Source organism: Amborella trichopoda, chromosome 5 (genome assembly GCF_054954075.1).
Source record: "Amborella trichopoda isolate Santa Cruz 75 chromosome 5, AtrichopodaSantaCruz75HAP2 v2.0, whole genome shotgun sequence".
Taxonomy (NCBI): domain Eukaryota; kingdom Viridiplantae; phylum Streptophyta; class Magnoliopsida; order Amborellales; family Amborellaceae; genus Amborella; species Amborella trichopoda.
The window spans coordinates 31,977,471-31,997,913 of record NC_142340.1 but is presented as its reverse complement, the minus strand read 5'-3'; the positions used below and the strand labels follow the sequence as shown (position 1 = coordinate 31,997,913).

The window sequence follows — 20,443 nt, the reverse complement described above, 5'->3', positions numbered from 1 at the left end:
TCTATCACATTTATTGGTCTCTACCATTTAAGTACTACTTTAATCTTAAAGGGATCGACCGTGATCCCATCCTTAGAAATAATGTGACCATGGAAGGCTACACTTGGGAGACAAAATTTGTTGTTGCTTAGTTTGGAATACAATCTTTCCGACCTCAGAGTTTGCAAGACGGTTCTCAGATGCTGCTCATGCAGTTCCCAACTCTTCGAATACACCAAAATATCATCAATAAAAAGTACTACAAAATCGTCCAGGAAAGGTCGGAGCACTCTATTCATCAAATCCATGAACACCGCAGGGGCATTGGTTAACTCAAACAGCATTAAAAGAAACTCGTAGTGGCCATATCGAGTCTTGAAAGTAGTCTTTGGGATATCTCCCTTCTTGACTCGCAGTTGGTGATACCCTGATCGGAGGTTGATCTTGGAAAACACTTGGGCCCCTTGGAGCTGATAAAAATGGTCGTCAATTCTAGGAAAGGGATACTTATTCTTCACTGTTACTTGGTTCAATTGCCTATAATCAATGCACAACCTCAGGCCCATCCTTCTTCTTCACAAATAGGACAGGTGAACCCGAGGTGACACACTAAGACAGATGAATCCCTTATCCAATATTTTTTGCAACTATTCTTTGAACTCTTTCAACTAAGATGGGGCCATTCTATATGGGGCTTTAGAGATGGGAACAGTACTAGGGACTACATCTATCTCAAACTCAATCTCCCTCTCTGGAGGTAGGGACAGTAACTCTTCTGGAAATACCTCAGGGTACTTTGTTACAACCGATCTCTCCTCTAGCTAGGCCTGAACACCCTGGTTTTTTACTACATAGGCTAGATACCCCTCACACTTCTTAGCAGGAGGTGAGTGGCCCTAAGAGTAAAAATAAAGTGTAGAGGGGAAGTATCCTTAGTGTTCTCAAAGTGTAACTCTGCTTGGTCAGGACATTTAAAGGTTACCATCTTTTCATGGCAATTAACGGTGGCATGATGGGTGTACAACCAATCGATGCCCAGAATAACGTCAAAGTCTTGAATATCTAAGAGGATCAAATCTACAGGTAGGTCGCACCCATCAATTTTAATCCCACACTGTCTACATACCCTATCAGTTTCCATAGAATCTCCCATAGGTGTGCATACTACTAAGTATAATTGAGACATGCAGGTGTAACATTTAAATGGAAAGCAAAATGGGGTACAACAAATGAATGGGAGGAATCAGGATCAATTAAGACTTTGGCTCTAGCACCACAGATAGAGAGCGTACCTCTGATCACTGAGGTGGACGCCTTGGCTTCTCGTTCGGTGAGAGCAAACACTCATCCTTGTGTCTTCGGTCGGTCCTCGGTCTTTACCATGGGGCAATCCTTAACCCCTTGCCACACTTTAGGCACACGTTCCTCTTCCTATACCATTCGACGGTAGTGTGGTTGTCTTTTCGATAATGAGAGAATACCGGGCATCGATCACTTTCCATATTGCTCGGGTGATTCTTCTAGGCCATCTGATTAAGCTGGTAGGGATTTCCTCTAATATCACTTCTTAGAAATTGTCGAGGCTTCTTTCCAAACCTCCCTGGTGACACAACCTTCATCTTTCCTTCCTTCCTCGATCCATGTTCCTCGCAATCCCTCTCAATCCTTAAGGCGAGGTCCACCAATGGGGTGTATGACTTCAGGTTGGCCGACATCACTCTCCCTCTAATATCATGCCGAAAGGCCCCTCTCAAATTTAACAGCCTTCCATGCCTCGGTGTTAATAATGTGGGGCGCGTATCTAGAGAGCTTTGCAAATCTGGTGGCGTACTGCTCCACCGTCATACCCCATTACTAGAGTTCAATAAAATCTACTTCATTTCCCTCCCTAATGGAGTCTGGAAAATACTTCTCATCGAAGGCTGTAAGGACGTTTTCCCATGTGGTCTTGGTTCCTGACTCCCTGCAAGACTATTTCACGGAGTCCCACCAGTGCTTGGCTTCTCCTTCCAGCATGAAGGTTCCTAGTCTAGCCTTCTTCTCGCTCGAATAGTGCAACACCTCTAGGATCTTTTCTATCTGTCTCTTCCACCTCTCGACCTCGTCTACTCCTCCTTGCCCTAAAAAGATTGGGGGCGCCAGCCTTCTAAACCTCTCTATAAGGCTACTGTCATTTTGCTCCAAGGTAGGGGTAGACTGAGCTGGCATTAACTCTTTCATCATCTAGGTCATGGCCCCCAGAGTCCTATAAAACTCACCGAGGGCCTCGGTGTTCACATTGCTAGAACTCGCATTGTGGGTACGAGCTCTCGGCATCTTCATCCTAGTCACAGGAGCACCCAGTCACTTATATACCCCAAAACTATTCTAAAGACTCTCCTAAACTCCCTAGGCCAATAATTCTGTCCTAGCTGCTCTGATACCATATCGGTCATGACCCCGTCCCCGACTGCCTTGCCGCACGTGATGAAAGTGACCGAGCGCGGGTTCGTGATCCCGATGTAGTGTTTGTCAATAAGGGCGGGGTGAACTCAACGCCATTATTTCGGTAATCAAAGCAAACCATGGAAAGATAAATACATCAATAATTCTAAATATAAGGGCAAATTTATTAATTTAAAGCTCCATATATTAACAAAAGGGCTTTACATAACATTCTTCCAAAATATTACATTTGAGTCTAGAGCAACAGGGCCCAAAATTTACAGATTTATGCAATAAAAAAAATCCCGAGCTAGACTTCCCAACTACATACAAGATCGAGATCCCACCTCCAATAAGTCTGGCTTCAAATTTCTTCAGAAATCCCCACCGTTCAAACTCTTTACCTGTTGTTATCAATCTATACGAGGGAAGGAAGAAATGGGGTGAGCTATACAACCCAGTAAGTAGTTCTAAGTGCTAGGCATCAATAATGAGCCTACTCATGAATCATGAACAATTTGTTTAACTACACAAAATTTCAGTGCAGCAGTCATGAGAATCAACGATCAAGTCAATGCATCAATTATAAGCATTCTATCCATATAACAGTTATCATTCAATCGTTTCAATCATCATCATTCACAATCATTATTCAATCATTACCCACTCAGTCTGTAGTTCACCTGCTCCTGCAGTAGAGGCCTTATCCATCGAGCTAAGCCAATCTCATTGCTTAGGACCTCTACCATCTCTCAGGAGGGAGGGAAATGCCAAGTGGGAAAATCCACTTCGTAATGCCCTCTTACTCATACACATAGCCCCCAGCGTGTATTGAGGGTTCGATAGGCACTTACCTTGCAAGGTGTCAGTCGTTTGTCTCATCTCAGTAAATCTCGAGGGTGCGACCCTCCCACTTCACTTTTCCCCCTAACTGCATCCTATCATTCAGCAAGTTAGAGGATAAAGTCAGCATCACTTTCCTCAGTATAGCAATCCTTACTACTGATGGGTGCCCCTTCGTGTAGTGAGCAGTACCAATGAAACAATGGCCAGTATCACAGTATTATCATAGAACAATGCCCACTATCAATGGGTGTCCCATTGCGTTGTGGCTATTATTATGGCCTCTTATCGTACTCAAGCATTTAATTTCATTCATGCTAAATCAGTGCATTATAACAGATAAATCAAATTTCATCATGCAAGAATGGAGTCTTACCCAGAATCATCCAACATTCACAAAACATTATAACATTTATGGAGCATCCATTGCATGAGCTATCACATGGCATTTACGCTTAGACGTCATCAGTAGCAATTCAACACTAACCGTGTACATTCATCATATAATAATGACATTAGCTTTGCACTTATCCATTTATCACATAGCACATAGTTGCGCAGCACCGTCCGCATAATACTATAGCATTTGCATGAAAATCATCACATAATACTCACATTTATCACTTATCAAAGGTGTTACATAACTACTTGAATAGCTTAATGCGTAATTCTGAGAAAGGTCGCAGAAGACGGGCATAACACTAATTCTGTGAAATGCAACAGTGACATATCCTTCTTCTCGAGGCGTAATTTCCAATGTAGGGAGAATTTCGAATCACTTTAAATATGCAACACTAAGTTCATGCCCAGGGCTTTAAAATGGTGGTGATTTGAAGGAATTCAAACAACTTTTGTTAGGTCAAAAGCTCGGCTCAAAACAATTGAAAGTTGTTGGAAATTTCCTGCAACCGTGAGCAGTGATGTACCCATGCTTTTCGGGGCATAACTATCAATTTATAAGGAATTTCAAAATTATCAAAACATACAAGTCTAAGCTTATTCACCGACCTTTCAAATGGTGGCAGCTTGAAGATGTTTGGACACCGTTTGCTAGGCCAACAGTGCGGCACAAAAAGAGTCATAGTTGCTGGAATTAATTGTGACTTTGGGCAGTGACATGCCCCAACATTTTGGGGCGTATCTTTTGATCCATACAAAATTTTAGCATAGCATAAAAAGCGAACTTAAATTAAACATGCCTAACTTTCATTCAAGACCAACTTGGGCCCATTTGGGTGCTGTTTGGTTCCGAAAAGCCTAAGGCAAAGACCCTCATAGTTGCTAGAAAATCCTTTTATCCCACATTTTAACATGCTATCCAAATGATACACACCATTTCACAAGCGAAAATGAAACCCAGAACAAGCCTTATTCATGTCAAGCAATTTAAGCAAGTTTTACAAGGAAACTACTTTATAAGTTTATCAAATGCATTACTCAATGCTCAATCACTCATTCAGGCCCCTTTCAATTCATTTATATTCACACACCTCATTGTAGCATATTTCTCTTCATATCAACTTAGATTTAAATCTTATGAAGTGAAATGATGCGCGACACTAAACCCACTTACATGTTCCTCATGGTGTCCTCAACCCCACTCACTTCCTTCTCAAGATTCACGAGCTTCACGAGGGCTCCCTTCCACTGGTAGCTCCTTGGAGAGAGCGAGAGAGAAAGATGAAAAATGGGGAAAACCATGTTGGCAAGGGAGGAGAGGGACTTATGTACCCGTGGTGGTTGAGGAACACTGTGGCTGACGTCACCTTACGCGGTGCTTACAAATACGGTGCGGCGTTGAAACATATGGCGACCGTAGGCTTGACCAATACAGTCACGTCACTACCCTTAGCTCATGCATGGTGTTGCTCATCTGATGCCTTCACAGGCGGCGATGCTCATTACACACACGGCGATGCTCCTCCCTATCTTCATGTACGGAGCTGACTCTCTCTCTCTTCTTCTATTCATAGACGGTACTAGGTCACAAACGGTATTGGGTCACAGACGATACTGAGTCTCCTTACATAGACGGTAATGCTTATCCCTATCTTCACGTGCGGCGATGTCTGCTTTCTCTCTCGTCAGCTTCTTCAACACAGACAGCGCTAAGCTCTTGTACACATGCGATGATGCACCAAAGGACGCTAGGCCTATGTTTCACCCTTCATCGTTGTGCGCATCTCTTGATAGGGAAAAAATTGTGGTCCTTACATGAGGTACCTGAAATGCATAAGAGGATTTCAGATTCTATGCCACTCAGTGGAGAAGAGATAGAAGAAGCCCCATAAGTCTTGGAGGATGGTGGTCAAGCAATGATCGATGATTTATAAGAAGAAAACTTGGGTGATGAAGCTGACCAAGACCCACTTTTATCTTGTTAATTATGCCCTATGAATAGAAGAAAGAGTATAATGAGTTTTTGCAAGCCAATTGAGATGTCTTTGCTTGACATTATGAAGAGATGCCTAGCCTTGATCCTCGGGTTGCAGTTCACAGATTGTGAATTGACCCATCTTTCAAGCCCATCAAACATAAATCAAGAAAGTTCAGAGCTGATTTAGAGATCCAGTCTACGTCTTATGTAGACAGTGTATAATCATATCTTGCTGTATTAACATGTCAAAGATGATAGGGAACATATCGGGAGCTAGCCTGTCCATGGAAATGCTACAAGGTTGTTCCTCTTGTAACACAACCATGTGTGATGCTTCCATGGATTTTTTTGTCATTTGAGACTTGCTCGATTGACCTCTCTCTTCATCCTTCATATTGTGAAAAGTAGAAGGTGCCTTGGCACCATTTTGAGAGGTTGTTGGTTTTGGTGGTTCACGAGTTTGAATTAGGATGTTCACAATGATGCGTCTTTCAGCAATGGACTCTTGTATGAATGATTTGAACCTCGTGCACTGAGATATCTCATGGCCCCACACTAGGTGGAATGGGCACCAGAGATTTTTAATACCTTGAACCAGATTTTTGAGTTGTCTTACATAAAGTATAGTAATCAACCCTTGTAATGCCATCATTGCAAAAAGGTCCGAAAGAAGATCAAATGGTACTTCTTCATGTTGCATGCTCTGTACGCACTCTTCTTTGACAGTGACCACGTGCAAAGCTTCTACGGTCTCGAAAGCCCTTATGAGACTTTCTAAATTAATTTTTCTTTCTGAATAAGGCTTCGATGTGATCTTTGAGTTGAAGGCAATCTTGCACAGGATGGCTTAACATCTAATGATAGACACAATAATTCATGTGATTTGGCAAACCCGATTTGATCCGGTCTTTTTGGTTTAGGAAGAATTATCATATCCTGTTCCAGCAGCATTCTCAAGAGAGTGGCACCCAAGGTTTGTCGAGATTGTACTGTTTGTTCAAAGTTTGCGCGAATTGTTCCGACCGGTATAAGTTATGTGGTGGAGGCACCCTGTTATAACTTTGAGACTAAAGTTGATGCCGTTGCGGTTCCCCTTGACCTAGTAATGGCATTATTCCCAGAGGGGTGTTTAATGTCTTGAGAGGAGTGACATTAGTTGAGTGTTTGGGAAGAATGGGTGTAGCCGTAACCACTGCACTGACCGTGTTTCATTGCTGGACAGTTTTCAAAATATCAATGATATGGTAGGAGGATCTCTTCCATTATCTCCTTCAGGTCAATGTAATAAAAAACATCCTTATTAGTTTTCAAAAATTTTAAAATTACCAAATAAAATTGATATATATATATATATATATATATCCTATTTTTCATGATTTTTAAAATTTAAGGCGCCTTGGGTGCTTTTCTTGGGCATCACATCCCTAATAGAGATAAACCCTACCAACCCTATACCAACCCTATTAGGGCGATGACAATCCATCAGGTTACAACAGGGTCGTGATTCCCAAGGGTACACCTGTGGGTTTGCCATAGGTAGCATGGCCTTAATATGGCCGCGATGGTGCATCACAACTCCAATAGGGTTGCGGTTATCAAAGGAAGCGCGTAAGGCACCAAGCCACTTGCATTGGGTATATGGTTCTAATAGAACCGTGAACGGTATTTTGGGTACACAAAAAGGTCAAAATTTGAGTGTGGTTATAAATTTTAAAACAAATTGGTATTTTTGAAATTTTAAATAATTTTAACGATTTCCCTAATATTTTTTAGCCTTTAGAGTTTGATGATATAACCGCTTCAACCTAGAAACAAATAATTCAAACGCATTAATGAAATAATTTTCTAATATGGAACAGAAAATGCATGGTTAGGGTTTGGTGATATAACCTCTTTAACCTAGAAACAAATAATTCAAATGCACTAAATAAATAATCTTCTAATAGGGAATAGGGAATGCATGGTTAGGGTTTGGTGACATAACCTCTTCAACCTAGAAACAAATAATTCAAACCCACTAAGGAAATGGTGCTCCAATATGGAAATATATAAGGGAAAAGTTTATATAAGGTTACAACTTTAGAATGTAGAACTACGGATGCACCTCCAAAATCCATCGGTAAAGGTTTTTTTAATTTTGAAAAGCCCTCTAATCGACATCGAGATGTATGACTATGAAAAAAAAAAAAAATTTAAGCTCTAGAAATGGTGCATCTTATAACACATTATCTAGACCGTCAATTTTTATGATTTTGATAGGTTTATAAATCTTCTTGATTTCAATCTTTTTTGGAGTTTAAAATTTTGTAATTAGATTTAAAAATAGATTTTGAGATAATCTTAAGAATATTTTACATCAAAATTATATGTTATGATAAAATTTGAAGGTGCACCTTAAATGGATTGTTTAAGGTTGCAACCTTTTTGAAGCCACACCCAATATAGAATGTATGGTTGGAACAAACTGTGAAACACTTATCATTTCAAATCATTTATTTAAAACTTATCACTTCAAATCATCAATTTAAACGGCTTTTTGAAGAGTGCGATGCAAAGTTTTAGCACACATGCTATGCTCCTACAAGAACATACTATGCATGTATTCCCCGCAAAGAACATCTATTTAGAACTATTAATTTGGTCTAAAATTTTAGGAACCGCATAAGAATTACTAGGTGATTATTTTCAAAAGAAAAGTTTTGACTTTTGAGTTTTATGACACTTGGATCTAGTTCTTCAAAAATTGATGGTATTATTATTTTTCTAGTACATAGAGACTATATTTTGTAAAATGTTTTTTATTGAGAGTACTTTATGGGTTGTAGAGACTACATTCCCCAAAATTGAGATCTAAAAGGTATTGTGTTATACCCGAGGGAGTAAATGGATAATGTAGTCCGAGCGGCATAATGTTTTTTAATAACTTTCCCTATGGTTTATTCACTCTCTCACCAACCCACGTGAGATAAAAAGGCGAGATTCTCACAGGTGTCCCTCCACTGAATTAGGTACAAGAAATATAGGAACAGGGAAAAGACCTGACGTATTTGCCCATAGTTTTGTCCCCACTTTATCCAAATTCCATTATATTAAAACCCCCACCCTATCTCTCTAGGCAGTAAAAAGGTTAAGTCCAATTCTTCAATGATCTTCTTCCATTGGTTTCTGTGTAGATATTCTGTGGGCTTACAAAAACAGTGAAAAGTGCACCAGCTTCCATGTGGTTATTATGCTAAATATAGTCATTAATCAGAAGAGAATGGTGAAACTTGCAGCTGTTTAGCAAAACCAGTTACTACCCAATGAAACCATCAACTCCAGATCCCAACTACCGATTGATCGCTATTAAATATCAAACCACTCCATACCCATTTCTCAGACAAAAAGTTAAGTCTTCTTCTTCTCATCCTCTTTTTTATCACATTTTGGTTCTCTCTTTTTTCTTATTTTTTTATCTCTCTAAGCCCCAAACAAAAGAATGGACTCTGGTTCTGATCTTTCAAAAGTTGGCAAGGCCGCTTATTCACCATTGGAGAGGAATGGGTTAGCTTCTTTGGACCAGAAGCTGGCTATGGCTAAGCGTTGCTCCCATGGTATTATTCTTGTATTGTTTAAATATTACCTAAAATGCAATTCTCATTGTGTTATTACTGGTATTAATACTAGTGTAGGAAAATACGGTCGAGTTACTAGTAGAGTTCCCATGTAATTACTCAGGTGTATATGGGAACTTTTCTCATGTACCTACTCGGGTACATGTGGGAGATCCTATAAAGTACTTGGGCGAGTACTCTACGTATAGTAGAACTCGGGGGAATATTACATAGAATACCCAAGTTCTAGGATAATATTTACGGTACTTGCGTGACTACTTTACAATATTTACGGTACTTTAATATTTTAAAAAAGCCATTTTTGCAATTGGAGCCCTCCATTTGAATCCAAAATTCAGATTTAAGTAAAAAATCACTAGATCTACCAAACAAAAGCATCGTATCCAAAAAAAAGGAAACAAAAAGTGCGTGTTTATTATTCTAAGATTTTTGTTGGCTTTTTATTGGTGATATATTGAAATAGTACTAATTTTCTGTTCCCATTCTTGATTTGGCAGAGGGAGTCATTGCAGGGGCCAAGGCCGCTGTGGTGGCAAGCATTGCGACTGCAATCCCAACTGTGAGAGACTAGAACTTTAATGGCATTTTGATCATTAACAAAGCCGGTTTATTCATTTTGGGATAGTTATATTAATTGTGTTTATCTATTTAATGTACATTTAACAAAGCAGTGCTGATAATAACCCTATGTGGTAAATTGTAAATTGCAGCTGGCTAGTGTAAGGATGTCACGTTGGGCTAGATCCCACCTTAATCATACAGCCCAAGCCCTTATTATTTCTACTGGTACTCTCTTTATTCTATAGCGGCGCTAATGTTTTCTTTTATCGAGGGAGAGACCTACATGCATCAAAAGTCGGGGTAGGGCCTGCAATGGGACTAGGCCGGGCCTCGAATAGGGCCACTTTTGGCCTCGTCAGGGCCAGCCTAGGTTAGGGTGAGAGGCGGCCCGGCCCAATCTGCTCTCATTGCTGCCCCTTGCTAGATGTGATAGGCTTACTCTACAGATTTTTTTTGTTTTGGGTGAGTAAGTGAGGAGAGGGTCCCTACCCTTTGTACAAATTGAGCCTACAAGGTAGAGTTGTAAATTGTCAAACAATATCCAGTTAAGCCCGGCTCTTTTTCTACTTTTTTTGATATTAATGTTAGGGAAAAAAACAGAAACTAATATATGATGGTTTTATTGCAGTGGCTGGTGCGGCATACTTCATAGTTGCTGACAAGACAGTGTTGGCATCTGCAAGAAAGAATTCCTTCAAAAATGACACCCTCAACTGAGGGAAACAAGAAATTGGAGCACTTAATCAGAGCAAGCTACTTCTAGTTTTGTATTTCTAGTGCCCATGAATAATGATATTTATCTTGCCCCGATATAATATTGTTTTCTTTAGGTCATGTATATATTTTCTTTAAGTTTTGGTAATTAAAAAAGAAAATAGAAGTGCTATTATTACGAGTAAAGGCCTTGTGTACCTGATATTTATCATGGAGACATGGAATGGAATCCAAGGTTTTTTTGTCAAATGAGAATATGTTAAGAGTCTAAAAGAAGGGTGTGGTTTCCGTACGGTTGCAACAGTAAACAATCCCATTACACTTTCAAATTTTATCATAATATATAATTTTGAAGTAAAATGTTCTTGAAATTATCTTAAAATCTATTTTTATATCTAATTATAAAATTTTAAATTTTAAATTTAAAAAATAATTAAAATCAAGTCAATCTATAAACATATGAAAATCTTGAAAATGGACGGTACAGATAATATGTTGTAAGATGCACTATTTATGAGACTCAAAAAATTTTTTATTTTCATAGTCATATATCTCGATGTCGAGATGATCAATCAGTTATTTATTTATTTATTTATTTATTTATTCTTTTGAGGTTGGTCAAACTCCACATATCTGATATGTAAAAGATATTCCTAGTGTAAGTTTTTCCAAGGGAGTAGATAGATAGTATACACTAGGAGTAGAAAATCTTTTAGCATCACTAAATTTACACTCAGGTTGTTCTTTTGCATTTTCTTCTTATTTCAGTTTTAACCATGTTCGTTTTTGCCGACATTGAACCACTTTTTTTTTTTATTGTTTAATTTTTTATGACTTGTAAGGCAGCACGGTAGCTCAGAAATTGAACTACTCCATATCTGAGGTGATTCGGACAATAAAAACATCAAACCACCCTTAATTATCTATTCGGCCCAAGGGTGGTACGAATGCAGTTAGGTATCCCCCAACACATATAAAACTTCTCCTTAATGAGAGAAGGAAAATGATTTGTTGCTAGACACTTTCGATTTACCTTCATTAAATGATAGGGGTGGCAATGGGTCGTCGGGTCAATCCCAACCCGAGTAGGCTTCCCTGGGACCCAAACCCAACACGGACCTGGATTGGGGTCCACGTGACTTGGATCCAAACCTGACTTGGACCTGGGTCTAAAAATTTCCAAAAAAATAAAAATAAAAAAAAATAAAAAAAAAATAAAAAAAAAATCAAACAAACAAATAAACACACACACACACACACATATATATATATATATATATATATATATATATATATATATAGAAGATGCTAGGGTGAGCCCACTAGCTCCCAAGAAAAAATGAGCCCAACGATCCGGATTGAATATGGGTCGATCTGATAATTACAGATATCCGGTAGTGTTCGAATTTTTTTTTTTTTCAAATCCAAATCACTTGAAATTTATAGCATGTGTACATAAAAAATAGATGAATCTTAAAAAAATATTTTACATGAAATAAATTGATGAAAATACCCTCAAAATATTTCAGGCGTCTTTTGGTCTATTATTTTTTCTCGAATTATTTTTTTTATATTTATATTAAATGTGGCTTGATGTGAAGAACACACATCTAAAATTTCAAGTGATTTGAATTTTTGAAAAAAAAAATTAAATTCAAACACTATCAGACATCCGTGTTATGATTAATATAAAATTTTGGTTGTATATACCTAACTCTATTTCGCACCATATAAAAATATAAAAAAAAATATTTTCAATAATATAAAATGGCCAAAATGCCCCTATCATTTTTCAAGGGTATTCAGTCATTTTATATTTTGGAAGATATTTTTTATATATTTTTTATTTGTACGCTCTATTTTTTAGTACACATGTTCAAAATTTCATGATTATCCAATTTATAAAAAATAATTAAAATTAAAACAGTGATATGCATTATGAGCCGCATGACGAAGATCTAAGGGCTCATTACTATTCATTATAGCTGGCCAGTTATTGTTAGCTTTTTAACAATAGCTGGCCATCTATAATGAATAGTAATATAGGTGGAATGGGAGCCGTCAGATCTTCTTCATGCGATTCATAATGTATATCACTATTTTAATTTTAATTATTTTTCTATAAATCGGATAATAATAAAATTTTGAACATATGTATTAAAAAATAGGGCTCACAAATAATATATATATATATATATATATATATATATATATATATATATAATATTTCTTAGAATATAAAATAATCGAAATACCCTTGAAAAATGATGGGGGTATTTTAGTCATTTTAAATTGTTCAAAATAATGTTTTTATAGTTTTATATGGTGCACCAATGATTTAAAAATCGGCGAGTCGAACCGAACTCGCCTGGTTCACAGCCCGTGCCGGTTCCAGCACAAAACCGGGAACCGTCCGGTTCTAGAGTAGAACCGCCGGTTCCCACCCGGTTCTGTCCGGGTTCCCTCCCGGTTCTAGCCGAAAAATCACACGTGTGTACGCGTCACGCGTGCAGTGTCGCACCACTCCCACACGTGTGTACGTGTGACACGAGCGGGTACACATTCCCACGTGCGACACGCACATGCACGCATGCACGTGTGCACCGATTCTAGCCGGTTCAAGCTTCAAAAACACCTCCACCCTTGTGTACGCGTCCGGGTTCACAGCCCGTGCCGGTTCCAGCACAAAACCGGGAAAACCGCCTGGTTCTAGTGTAGAATCGTTGGTTCCCACCCGGTTCTGTCCGGGTTCCCTCTCGATTCTAGCCGGAAAAGCACACGTGTGTACGCGTCACGCATGCAGTGTCCCACCACTCCCACATGTGTGTACGTGTGTGTGACACGAGCGGGTACACACTCCCACGTGCGACACGCAAGCATGCACGTGTGCACCGGTTCTAGCCGTTTCAGACCTCAAAAACACCTTCACACTTGTGTACGTGTCACACACCACTCCTACATGTGCCACACGTGCGACATGCACATGCACTGGTTCATGTGCACGGATGCCCAAGTATTTTACTTATGTTTATCCTAAGTATTTTCACACTTGTGTTTATCTTCCAATTACATAGTTATTTATATAGCATATTTGAATACTCATCCTTCGATGTGGGATAATTCTCAAACATCATTAAATGAAAACAGAATATAAATATATGCTATTAATATGATGGTTATCACTAATGTTATTTGCTTTGACTTCTAGTTCAAATCCCCCCTTGGGTTATATAATAGTTTATCCCTTCTTAAGCTAATTTTTGTTCCCCCTTGGGCATATAATAAATTAAAGTGTTATTTTCAAAATTTGTTCACATTTTATTAATATTTACATTGAAACCCAAAGCTTTTATTTTATTTATTAATTTTTACATTATAAATTATGTAATGTACTATTTTTCTTACAGTTGGCAATAATATATTTTAAATTAGACAATATTATAAAATATTTTTAATTTGTTATTATTTATCTAATAAAATAATTATAAAATATAAACTAATAATTATAATTTCAGTATATAATATTATAATTAGTTAGGTTCTAATAATTTTGGATTATAGTTAGTTAGGCTGTAATAATTTGGGTTTTTTTAGAGCATTACGGTTTTTCGCCAAAACGAGATTTTAATGGCCATTCTTTCATTTATTTAGTCTACTCTTTATTATAGTCCATGTATAATTATATATTTTATCTATGATAATTCTATGATTTTTCTTTTATGTGATGCCAATTTAATACTTAAGTTTATCTAGGGAAAGACCATCTCAATATTCACAAATTGATTGAAAAAATGAAAGTTAAAATAATGTAGTACCCTCATTTCTTATTGGATTCCTAAAAAACAATATTTAAATTGAATTTTAATAACTTTTTCGGATTATTTTGAAGCTTTAATCTGACCGACTCAACCGATTCTTGATCCGGATCGGTTTTTAAGGTGCCCGATCCGGGTCACTGATCCGCTTTTTAAACCATTGTGGTGCACAATAGTGTTAGGTATATACACCCAAAATTTCATATTAAACATATTTATATAAAAGAACTTAAAACTAAAATAGTGATGTACATTTTGAACCGCATGATGAAGATCTGACGGCTCCCATTCCACCTATGTACTATTCATTATAGCTGCCCAGCTGTTGTAAGGTTTACCCTATATATATATATATATATATATATATATATAAAGTTGGGGTTAGCCCACTAACTCATATGAACATATGAGCCCAACGACCCAGATTGAATTTGGCCCAATCTGATGATCACCGATGTTCGGTAGCGTTTGAATTTTATTTATTTTTATACAAATAAAAATCACTTGAAATTTTAGGCGTTTGCTCATAAAAAATACGTAAATCTTCAAAAAATATCAAAAAAGTGTTTTACATGAAATAAATTGATCAAAATACCCCTGAAAAGTTTCGGTGAGTATTTTGGTCATTTTATTTTTTGCGAATAATTTTTTTATATTTTTATTAAGTGCGACTTGATGAGAAGAACATACGCCTAAAATTTCACGTGATTGGATTTGTAGAAAAAAAAATAAAATTAAAGTACTACTAGACATCCGTGATCGTCAGATAGGCTCAGATTTAATCTGGACCGTTGGGCTCATATATTCATATGAGCTAGTGGGCTAACCCGAGCTTTTCCCATATTTTCCCATATCTATATATATATATATATATATATATATATATATATATATATATATATATATATATATATGTATATATATATGTATATGTATATATATATATATATGTATATATATATATATGTATATATGTATATATATGTCTATATATATATATGTATATATGTATATATATATATATATACATATATACATATATACATATATACATATATACATATATATATATATATATAGGGTGCTGTTTGCATAGAGCCTAGGCTCTAAACAATCAAATTAGAGCCTACCTTTAAATAGTGTCGAGAAATGTGGTTTCAACAAATGAAATCTTTGTGATTGCGTTAAAATATATTTTTATCTTTATTTATAAAGCTTAAAGCTTCAAAAATTGTGTAGATCGACAGATGTATGAAAACTTGAAAATTTTGAAAATTGACGGTAAAAAAATGTATTACAAAATGCATTATTTCCATAACTTAAAATCAATTTTTTTCTCATGTTTATGCATCTTGATGTTGAGATGATCAATTTGAGGATTTTTGAGCATCAAAATAATCTCGTCTAGTGAAATTTTGAGGTAGGCTCGAATGTGATTGATTAGAGCCTCAGCTCTATATAAACTTTTTCCATATATATATATATATATATATATATATATATATATATATATGTTAGATCAACTCCAACCTCCGACCCGACCAGATATTGTCCATGTCAGACCTGAACCTGGACCCAGACCTGATTCGACTCAAGTCCAAGTTCTAGACCTAACCTACTGGTTCCAAATCATAGGCCCAGGCCTCTATTAAAGGAACACTTAGAACACTATTGTTACGACTGTATGCTACGCGTCTGCACTGCACCTCCCAGTGTACATGATGCCAATCTTCTATGATACAAGGAACTACATTTGTATTTTGGTACAACGCGGATCTAGATCAAGAATCACCACTTTTGATCGGGAATTGCTGGGACCATCCATGTTCTTAATTAGAATCAAGTGCTACTTTGATTTTGATACAATCTCCAAGTTCTGTCAGAGAACCAGATCATCTGAATTGCTCACTGTCAGGAAACTAAGTAAACCAAATGGGCCCAATCACCCATTTCCGACTCATTCCATCTTTTTCTAATTATTTAATTTATTTCAATTTAAAATTATTAATTGAAATATTTTTGGACCTGTTGTTCTGATCCTGCCCCAATTGGCGACCCATATTGATCCACGTGACCATTCTAGCCTCCCTATGTGAATATTATAACTTTTAAAGGACCTTTTTCACCCTTTTTTCCATCATCATATTTCATCCCTCCTACAAAGTACAAACCGCACAAAATCAGCGAAACTATTCATAATCGCTTGCCCTAAGACAATTACTAGCTCTTTCATTCTGGTTAGGAAATGTAATAACTAGATCTTCAAATTGCAAGAAGAAATAGAATTCAAGTTTGTAACATATAAATGCAACTCTCTTAATCATATTAGGTTTCCTATCGTCTTTATTTTGCTTCATCATCTTTATCTTTTGGAGAATTTATCAAAAAATGCACCCCAAAGCTCAACTACTTAAACATTTTGCCCAAGGTATAATGATAATTTCAGACCCATTTTGATGTGTAATTTGATGGGCTATTTGAATTTGTTTAAAAGAATGATCGGTTATTTGTAAGTAGATAAAAAATTGGGTAAGATGTTATACAATTCAAATTTTAGATATAATTTGATAAATTTCCCTTGCTTTTGACAGTTCAGCAGTATTCGAACTATGGGAACAACAGTTGCAGTGACCAAAATCTTAACAAGTCAAGCCCAAGCCAATGTCATTTTGTTTGATCGTTTCCTTGTTAATAACTTTTCTTTTCATTGATCAGTAATTCCTTTTTCAGATTGTTTCACAGACTACTTCCCATATTTCTTTTTTCAAAAACGGCTTTGTGCTCGCCACGGGGCAGATCAATGCAACCATACGTGCTTACCAGTAGTCCATACAAGAACATTGACCATCCTTGAAATGGTGAAATCGGTTCCTATCCCTTGCTACTATTTCTCGCTCGAAAATCTTTGAGACAAGTTTAGTTGCCGAATGGCAATTACCACACACTCGAAGGTTCTTAACAATTCGAATTGTGGTTCCTGGACTAGTACTTATCAACCCAAATGCGATGGCCAACTTCTCACTATGGTAGCATAATGACCCTTCCTTCCCTTCTTCATCTATATCATATACCACCTCAGATGTATCAGGCACATGGCCCGCTAGTTCTAATTCCCTGTCTATCTCATCAACCATTTCATATATCTCTTTAGTTCTAGGATGAGATGTGTCTCCAACAAGAAACTCATGAACAACACTATCTACTTCAATGGAGCTACAACCTGGCACCTTCTTCAAACCTCTGTCTTTCAATTTTGTTCTTATCATAGCCACTTCATCCCATTTACTAGCTTTAGCATATATATTCGACAAGAGCACATAAACTCCAGGATTTTGAGGCTCTAGCTTAAGAATATGTTGAGCTATGGATTCCGCTAATTCCAGATTGTTATGGACACGACAAGCAGCAAGCAGAGAACCCCATAAAGCAGCATCAGGCTCTATAGATCCCATGTTCTCGATGAGCTCCATGGCTTCATCAAATAAACCAGCTCGACCAAGAAGATCAACCAAACACCCATAATGTTGAATCATGGGTGCAATTCCATAGTTCTTAGACATAAAATCAAAATACTTGCGCCCTTCTTTTACCAGCCCTGCATGGCTACATGCACATAGGACTCCCACAAATGTGATATCATCAGGAACCAACCCCATAGCAACCATTTTAGAGAAGAGCTCGAGAGCACTAAGAGCATGGCCATGCATTGCTAGCCCAGATATCATGGCATTCCAAGAACTGATGCTTTTGGCCTCCATCTTATCAAATAGTTGTCTGGCCACTTCTATGCTCCCACACTTAGCATACATATCCACAAGAGTGGTGCAGAGAGATACAGCATTCTTAGCAAATATTGGGTTCTTCATGTCCTTATCAATGTAAGCATGGATCCACTTTCCGAGATCCAATGCCCCTAATTGAGCACAGACAGGGAGTATGGTCAAGAAGGTCACCTCATTAGGCTCCTCAAAGAGTTGCATTCTCCTAAAGAGAGACAAAGCTTCCTTATAAAACCCCGCATGTGCGCACCCACCGATCATGACATTCCATGAAACTCTGTCTCTCTCAGGCATCTCATCGAATAAATGATGAGCAATTTTGATGGACCCACATTTTGAGTACATATCAATCAACGAGTTCACCAAATTTGGATTTGAACCCAATCGGTTTTCTTGGATCCAAGAATGAACCCACCTCCCTATTTCAATCGAGCCTGAGCTTGCACAAGCAGAGAGCACGCTCGCCATTGTGCTCACATTCGGCCTAAAACCATCACCCACCATCTTCTCAAACAGATTCAAGGCCTCATCATGAGCCCCACTTTGCGTGTAACCGGAAATGATTGCGTTCCAAGATACCACATCTTTTACGGGACATTGATCGAATAATTTTCGTGCTTCATTGAGATGGCCATTGCTCGAAAAACCGTCAATTAAAGCTGTCCATGAGACAGGATCGGATCTTGGACTGCTATAAAACACTGAGCAAGCACAACCCAAATCACCAAATTTTGCATACAAGTTTATCAGGGAGGTATGAATAAATGGGTCGAGCTCAAGATCAAATTTGATGATTTGCCCGTGAATTTGTCGGCCTTCTTCGACTGCCAGTTCGCAGGCACACGATTTTAAGAGGAAGGGGAATGTGTAATTGTTTGGTGGGGTAAGAGAGAGAAGCATGGCAATGTAGAGAGATAGAGAATCCATGGGGGTGGAGGAGAGAGAGTGGCCTCTGATGAGAGTGTTCCATATGAACTGGTTGGGTTCAGAGATGGTTCCGAAAAGGAGATGCGCAAAGTCGAGGTCTCCAAAGGGCGAAATTGAGCAAAATTCAATGATTTTGCTCAGAGCAAATTGGTCGTTGTGGAGGCCGGTTTTGAAGAATTGGGCATGGATTTGTTTGAGCTGCTTCATAGACGTGCAACTTTGAAGGAGAAATAGAGTGGGGTGATCTTTGATGGAATTGGTGTGGCGAAGCTTCGATATGGAGAGAGGAAGTTGTTGAGGAGACGAGAGTGGAGGAGAGAGAAGGCATGAGGGAGCACCCATGAATTCTATGTATGGATTTAAGCTAAACCCCTGGTCTCCATCGGTTGGATTGCCAACTCCAGATGGAGAGATGAGATATCCATAATAAAAGACATGATCGTCTGGACAAGTTTTACAACACGGCCGCAATTTAAATACCGGCCATTATAATACTAAGGGAAATAGAATGGTAGGGGAAATTTATGTGCGGATCGGGTTTTTATAGAGCTATAAGATAATGGTTTTAGAATAAGCCGTTATTATTTGAAAAGCTATTTTATTTTATTTTATTTTTTTGACAAGTTTGCTTGTTCCGATTTTACAAACTACTTGAGAGGACTTATTTTTTTTATTTTATTTTTTATCAAGTTTGCCGTCAATCCAATTTCACAAACCTCATAGAAGAGTCTGGTTTTGATTTATTTGGTGATTTTTCGGTGTTAGCGTGTGCGGATAGAGAGGCATGATAATATGATTTTCTTTGGTGGTTTTGACGTGTTTGTCACCATGGTTGTCTGGTTCCCTATCGCATTGATACCCATGTAATTTGGGGTTCTTCGAGTTACAGTGCTGCTTAGTTTTGCTCTTTTCTTCTTCCTTGAAATTCATGTAGTGAACATTCAATTCAATTCAACTTCTTATCCCGGCATCACCGAATGGTGAGCTTGTAGTGAATCAATGTGGATTCAAGTTATTGCCTGTTATATCTAATTTTTATGCGTCACGGTGTCTTAACCGTTAGAACCTCCAACATTTCAGCGTGCAATTATTTTGCTTGCCAATTCTCACAAATCAGGGGCTCCACTTTTTTTTTTTTCTGGTGAGTAGAATTCCAGCAGCATTAATGTGATACTGGACGAATCCCCAATTTTATGATGTTATTGTTCTTTTTTTCCTTCGGTATTTGATTATGGTATGCATGGAGAAGATTATGCTTGCAAGGCAGTACAAGTACGACAATTCGAGCGCATCCTGTTTGATAAAGGAAAAATAGAAAAAGAAAGAAGTCGTGATTTCTTTTATTGCTTTACACGGTTTATATAAGTTACAAGATAAACATCCAAATATTTGTACGATTGTGCAATATCT

At 37.6% G+C, this 20,443-nt stretch overlaps 2 protein-coding genes across 2 annotated transcripts; one reads left to right on the top strand and one right to left on the bottom strand.

Annotated features, from left to right (window-relative positions):
- The first annotated feature begins 9,000 nt into the window (after nt 1–9,000).
- Nucleotides 9,001–10,761, top strand: LOC18432642 (early nodulin-93). The gene is made up of 4 exons (XM_006842752.4): nt 9,001–9,216; nt 9,735–9,796; nt 9,948–10,023; nt 10,427–10,761. The coding sequence occupies exons 1-4, from the start codon at nt 9,102–9,104 to the stop codon at nt 10,513–10,515; spliced, it is 342 nt and encodes a 113-aa protein (XP_006842815.1). The 5' UTR covers nt 9,001–9,101; the 3' UTR covers nt 10,516–10,761.
- A 6,251-nt stretch (nt 10,762–17,012) lies between these two features.
- On the bottom strand, nt 17,013–20,142 carry LOC18432641 (pentatricopeptide repeat-containing protein At1g08070, chloroplastic). The gene has a single exon (XM_011624496.3). The coding sequence runs from the start codon at nt 19,373–19,375 to the stop codon at nt 17,144–17,146; it is 2,232 nt and encodes a 743-aa protein (XP_011622798.1). The 5' UTR covers nt 19,376–20,142; the 3' UTR covers nt 17,013–17,143.
- Between the last annotated feature and the right edge of the window lie 301 nt (nt 20,143–20,443).

Bases quoted from the DNA above. Each gene is read 5' to 3' on its own strand.
- LOC18432642 (XM_006842752.4), top strand. From the start codon at position 9,102: ATGGACTCTGGTTCTGATCTTTCAAAAGTTGGCAAGGCCGCTTATTCA. The intron at 9,797-9,947 runs GTGAGAGACTAG...TGTAAATTGCAG, and splicing joins TTGCGACTGCAATCCCAACT to CTGGCTAGTGTAAGGATGTC. The intron at 10,024-10,426 runs GTACTCTCTTTA...GTTTTATTGCAG, and splicing joins AGCCCTTATTATTTCTACTG to TGGCTGGTGCGGCATACTTC.
- LOC18432641 (XM_011624496.3), bottom strand. From the start codon at position 19,375: ATGGGTGCTCCCTCATGCCTTCTCTCTCCTCCACTCTCGTCTCCTCAA.